This window comes from Miscanthus floridulus, unplaced genomic scaffold (assembly GCF_019320115.1).
Source record: "Miscanthus floridulus cultivar M001 unplaced genomic scaffold, ASM1932011v1 fs_464_1_2, whole genome shotgun sequence".
Taxonomy (NCBI): domain Eukaryota; kingdom Viridiplantae; phylum Streptophyta; class Magnoliopsida; order Poales; family Poaceae; genus Miscanthus; species Miscanthus floridulus.
In genome coordinates, this window is record NW_027096789.1 from 23,535 (window position 1) to 29,967 (window position 6,433).

At 44.2% G+C, this 6,433-nt stretch overlaps 1 protein-coding gene across 1 annotated transcript; it reads left to right on the plus strand.

The window, feature by feature from the left end:
* Nucleotides 1-2,305: 2,305 nt before the first annotated feature.
* LOC136531862 (FCS-Like Zinc finger 3-like) lies at nucleotides 2,306-3,889 on the plus strand. The gene is made up of 2 exons (XM_066524515.1): nucleotides 2,306-2,754; nucleotides 3,440-3,889. The coding sequence occupies exons 1-2, from the start codon at nucleotides 2,432-2,434 to the stop codon at nucleotides 3,606-3,608; spliced, it is 492 nt and encodes a 163-aa protein (XP_066380612.1). The 5' UTR covers nucleotides 2,306-2,431; the 3' UTR covers nucleotides 3,609-3,889.
* Nucleotides 3,890-6,433: the final 2,544 nt, after the last annotated feature.

Sequence of the window (6,433 nt, forward strand, 5' to 3'; positions counted from 1 at the left end):
CACATGCGTAGAGTATTAAATATAGACTAATTACGAAACTAATTGCATAGTTTGCGACTAATTTGCGAGACGAATCTTTTAAGCCTAATTAGTCCATGATTTGACAATGTGGTGCTATAGTAAACATGTGCTAATAACGGATTAATTAGGCTTAAAAAATTCGTCTCGTGGAGTACTGACGGATTATGTAATTTGTTTTTTATTAGTATCTGAATACCCCATGCAATATCCTCCCGACACACCTCCTAAATTTTAGTCCCTGGATCCAAACACCACCCTATACGGGCTACTAAAGTAAAGCATCCATGGTCCATGGAAAAATCATAGTTTTTATGGGGCAAGGGGCAATGGAGCAAGAGCAACTGGGGCTGTTGTCGGGAATAAGCAAGGCCAACTGGTATGTGGTTTGTGGTCGTCATCAATGGTATAATCATCTGGAGGACGTGTTGATAGCTGAAGGGCTAGTAGTAAGAGGTGGAGTTACTTGGCGCGAAGGTGGAGAACTTTGCACGCTATTGTGGAATCGGATAACAACGTGGTAATTCGATCAGCTGCTGAAATCAGCTGATGGAAATGAAGCAGCGCACTGTTGTGCAGCTGCTGCCTCCTCGAGTCTAGGCATACGTGAATGACACAGCATCATACGCCGGATTTCTTGTGGGGGGATGAGGCTAGTCTCAATGGTTTTCACGAGAGTTCCATGGATATTAAGGGTTTGGATCTGGTAGCATTAAAAATTACTACATCTAGGTTCATCAAAGAAGTTGTTTTGGACAGTTATACGGTCTTCTAAGCATAACTTTAGACTTCTTATTTTTATAAAAATATATAATAAAAAGTGATATATGTATATTTTTATGAAAATATTTTTCAAGATAAATCTATTCATATAGTTTTCATATTTCCAAACTCAACGACTTAAAAGTTATTCATGATTTATATTCTCAATGTTTGAACCAAGCCTTGTTCAAAATGACTTCTTTTAGAAACCTGGAGGGAGTAGCAGCTAAAATTAGGACTAATGGATCCATACAAACCTGCTAATTATTAGTTGAAGTGTTGCTAACTATTAGTTTTATTAGCATTTTTTAGTTGCTAATAGTTTATATGTATCTTCAACTCACTATCTAGCCACCTATTAGCGGGTGGATCTAAACACCTCCTACTAAAAATTAGCTAGCTAAAAAATAGCAACTATTAGACCATTTAAGATACTCTTTATGTCTTTCCTAATTTCTTAATTTTTATAGGAATAGAGATTTTGGTAAAAAAAATACCATCCAACAACCTCATCAATTGGATATCTAAATATAGATATCATCTGTTTCGGATTTCTCGCTAGCCAAAGATGAAGTGAGACGATGACTCTCTAGACTGTGCACAAGATATAGAAAACTGTTACAGAATAAAAAAATATAAAAAATAACTTTTACTCAAATGAACCTACAAATGATGATTTAAAGAGTAGATTTTAGAAAGGCTCTTGGAGATGCTCTTAGCTAGCTAAAAAAATAGTAGCTATTAGGTAGCTATTTTTAGTGCTAATGGATCCGAACAAACTCTTGATAAGCTGATGTGATATAATATTAATGATGAGAGAAATACGATAAAAATTTTATGGGATGAAATGAGTTTCGTAATGATGAAACTTGTCTATACTATTTTGAACTCATGAGAGTTTTGAAAACAGTGACTTAGAAATTTCTACTAGGACTGGCCTGATAGCTTGTGGTTATATCAATATCTCGCGTCTTTGATTGGGGGTAACTTTATGAGCCGCACAAGAAACAAAATCACGTATAAGGCATGGTAGTGACAATTTACACGCACACATCGCACCGATATAATGATCACATAAGCAGAAGCTACAAAACACATACTCCCAGTCTCCTAGTACGTTACATCTTCAGATTAGAAGGCGACAAATACTTGTTGTAAAATAAATGACACCAGCAGAGAGAGATGCTATAATGTTCTGAAGCCTCTGACTCACTGCTACTGGAATGTTTTTAGCCACATCTTCAATCTAGCTACGCGTATACTGATGTACATAGCACAGAATTGGCACCCGATGCAGTATTTAGAAAGGTATAGCTGTAATTTACAGCTGGGGGGCAGCGCAATGGGGTGCACCTAGCGGAGTCGTGAACCCAGGTTAAACGACGGACTAGTCCGCGCGTCGGATCGGAAGCATCGAAGAGATTCTGGCCAAGAGATCAACGGTCCTGATTACACGCGTCGCTCACCTCGGCCTCTCGGCTCTCGCTCAGCTTGGCCTCTTTTTATGCGCCGCTCCGCAAAACCCCTCTCTCCACCCACCAATCTCGCTCCCCACCTCCAAATCTCGCGACGAGAAAGCCCATCTCGAACACAGGGCGCGCCAGCCGCTGGCAGCGGGAGGGAGGGAGAGGTAGGGATAGGAGAGGAGGATATGGAGCCGGCTGAGCGAATCGAGTCCGGGACGGCGCTGGGGAAGCGGCCGAGGAGCAGGGTGCTGCCGCGGACGGCCAGTTTGGTGACGTTGCCATCGGCGGCGAAGCAGGGGCGCCAGGAGCGGGTGGGCGCCGGCGTGCCGGCGTCGTCCTCAGTGCCCACTGGCGGCGTCGGGATGGGAGCCGGAGCCGCCGCCGGCGGCGCCGCGTTGGGTTACTACTACGGCGGCTCATTCGACGTGGTGGAGACGGCGGTCTTCCTGAAGGCGTGCGGCCTCTGCAACCGCCGCCTCGGACCCGGCCACGACACCTTCATCTACAGGTTCCAGTTTTAATTCTCTATGTGGCTTCAATCGATCTCTTCACGTTGCTTTTACAGTTTTAAGCTGGATTGCATCTCGTGCCCTTCGTATTCATGATGACTGCCGACCTGCCTTTCGATCTGTTCCATTTTACTGAGTTAATGGAATCATTGTGATCTATGTCGAAGTATTATGTGATCCTCCTTGATTTTTGTGAATTTATTGCCATCGGATTCCATCACCACCCGACACGTTCTAGTTCGTACTCGGGGTCTGGGAGTATGTGAATCTATTCCCCCATTTTTAGTGGAAGGAATATTTGATGCGAATCTTCCTTTCGGCATGTTATTTATTTCCGATTCTTCTAAATGCTTGTTAGGTTTACGATTAGTTTGATGCCTCATGTAGGTGTGTATATTTTACATTAATTATGAGTCAAGCGCCTACATTACTGTACTCCACTGTCCAGTCCAACCAAGCAAAGCATTTATAAAACATACTAGGTGACCAATCATATGAGCTGTTGGTTGATTATGATATAAGCCTCGCCACTTGGAACCATCTAACTCACAGCTCTTTAATCAGTTGTCACAATCCCTCGTCTACCTTTGGTTAAAAGAGTTGTATTTCCCCCTTAGAATGGAGTAATTTGTTAAATATGTTTGTCCGTGACATGATTTGGATTCTGTTGTGTGCGACGTGCAGGGGCGAGGTGGCATTCTGTAGTCAGGAGTGCCGAGAGAAGCAGATCGAGTACGATGAGCGCATGGAACAGACCTGCTCCCTGACCTCCATCAAGGAGGCCCCGTCCGTGTCCGGCGCCAGCGGCTCCGACCAGTCCGGCAGCGGCGGGGAGACCGTGGCCGCCGCCTAGTCCGCGTGGCGCAAGGGGGTGGTGTATGTTGTTGCGCCTTGAGCAGCAGGAGGAGCGGCGCCAGATCGATCGATCGCCCCCCGTAGTTTTCGCCATGCTAGAGCGTTCTGTGCATGGTACAGCTTTAGCTCTAGTAGATTCCGGCAGTGATGAATGCGTCAATGATTTATTAGTAGGTGATTGATGCATGTAACTCTGGAAACATGGCGTTCTCTTGTTGAAACAAAAGAAGAAAAAAAGGCCCGGATTGCAATAACAGATTCTCGTCACCCTTCTGCTCATCGCATCTGTCTATCTGTTTTCCCTCACGATGTGCTGTCAAGCGGACCAGGCTGCTGCGGTGCTGCCTGTGCTTGTGCTGCAGAATTTGACAATCTGCTCCCCAGCCGAGGAGAGCAAACTCTCACTCAGGACCCAGCTCCAGGACAGACAGAAAAGCAGTCTGGTCTGGCAGTGTGGTGTGGTGTGGCGCGCAGCACAAGAGGATACTGCACATTCTAGACGGTGTGGTCCTGCCTGGTGGCTGCATGAGACGCCCGTGATCTGATCAGTCTCGATGCAATCAATCGGTCGGTCGCCCCACCTGCAAGCTGCAGGAGCAGGACAACCACCGCTGCGCTGCACGGCCGCCGCAACAGAGGCAGGTCCGCTGACACACAACGACGGTGGCCGCCTCACGAACACGAGCTTTTGACCGGCCATGACCGGGGACGAGGAGAACCCCACCTCATCGTGTGTGGTCGTCACACTACACATGTGCGCGCCTACTGTAGTACCTAGTACTCATGTCGTGACCCATCTATGGACGTGCTGCTTTGCACGGCGTAGAAAGCACGGCACTGTTTACTTTAGCGCGGACATGAACAGAGGTTGGCTTGACATATCACGTCCGGATCTTTATCGTCGTCGTCCTGGAACTGAGAATTCGACACATGGGAAATGCGATCTGGAGGGCTACTGGCCTACTGCCGCCTACTGATCTAGAGCAAGGGGCGGACCAAGTGTGTTTGGTTCTAATGTGTGTTTATATCGAGAGTAAAGTTTTGTTCGTGATATCGGATGTTATACGGGGTGTCGTATATGGTGTTTGATACTAATAAAAAAATAAATTACAGAATTCGTCAGTAAACCGCGAGACGAATTTGTTAAACCTAATTAATCCGGTATTAGCATATGTGTTACTGTAGCACTTTACTGTCAAATCATGGCTAATTAGGCTTAAAAGATTCGTCTCGCAAAGTAGTCGTAATCTGTGCAATTAGTTATTTTTTTAGCCTATATTTAATACTCTATATATGTGTCCAAACATTTGATGTGATAGGGTGTAAAGTTTTGATGGAGGAACTAAACAAGGGCTAAGATATTGACAACAGATTGCATGTGTCCAAGTGAATTGATATTGACAATAGAGGATGGAATGGTCACTCCTTTGGGTTTGGTTAGGAGGAACAAAATTATTTCTGACTTGTGCTTATTTGAGAAATGCTAAAAGTTGAGATGAGACACCTGACATGTGGGGTCCTGCCGTCAGTCTCTTTATTTTTTCTCTCTTTTTTCTTCTCTACTATCTCATATCTTATTTGTTTCATTCGACGGCGGCAGATGGATCCCCGCGAGCCACGACTGGCACCTCCCGTGGCCGTCGTGCGCCTGTGACTGGTGCCTCCCTCGGCCGCTGCCTCCCATGTTCAGCATCACCGCAGTCGCTGCAAGCCTGCAACCAGCCCTGTCAAGCTCCTACCGGGACCAACGCCACCTTCTCCTCTTCGTCTGTTCATTTGGCTGATAAGCCATGGTTGAAAGTATTTTTTTGACTAATTTGTTGTGAGAGAAAAAATATTATCCGTTGACTAAAAAAATATGGCTTATAAACTAAGCGAACATGACTATCATTTTTTTCTCGCTTGTCGTCCTGCTTGGTCCCACTCATTTCTGGGACGGGTTTGACATAACAGTGTCTTCCAACCAAACAACTTTGTCCCTATCCCATTCCCAATCCAAACACATCATAAAAGGATATGGTGTGTAAAAGTACATGTATACTCAATATTTTGTATTTGAAACTCGAAGTTTGTTGGTATATATCACTTGTACTCTTGACTGCCTTGTGATGAATTGGTGTAAGGCCATGTTTAGATTGCAAAAAATTGTAACCCGATGAATAGTAGCGTTTTCGTCTTATTTGGTAAATATTGTCCAATCGTGGACCAACTAAGCTCAAAAGATTCATCTCGTGATTTCCAACTAAACTGTGCAATTAGTTATTTTTTTTACCTACATTTAATGCTCCATGCAAGCGGCTAAAAATTGATGTGATAGAGAGAGAGCGAAAAAACTTGGAATTTGGAGGTGATCTAAACAAGGCCTAAGAATGAGACAATGATTGTGGCAATCCCTTGTGAAGGCATATTGAGAAATGCCATGTGAAGATATCGAAGTCTCCGGTGGCCAAAACACTATTAGGGTTCGGTTACGGCTTTAGGAGGCCAGGAATCGATCCGGTGGTGAAAGCTTACATAAATTAAAGTAACAATCCGGCCAGGATTTCTTTCCAGGGCTCATTCCCGGTGAAATGAACATGGCCTTAACAGGGATGCTATACGATACAAAGACATATAACAAATCACACAATAATAATTTACTTGTAGTAGTTACTGATACAAAAGTGTTGCCTGAAAGGCTGAAATCATCTTAAAATTTAGGCACCTAAAAAAATAGAAAAAGTGTTGAAGTATTAACTCCGAGTAGAAAGTAAAAGTAGTACTGTAGCATTGCTAAAAAAAATACAGCAGTTCTACGTTAAAAAAAAAACACCACTCATGGCA

What these genes read in the sequence shown, in the direction of transcription:
- LOC136531862 (XM_066524515.1), top strand. Translation starts at nt 2,432, where the DNA reads ATGGAGCCGGCTGAGCGAATCGAGTCCGGGACGGCGCTGGGGAAGCGG. An exon ending in CACGACACCTTCATCTACAG is followed by an intron (nt 2,755 to 3,439) that starts GTTCCAGTTTTA and finishes TGCGACGTGCAG; the next exon opens with GGGCGAGGTGGCATTCTGTA.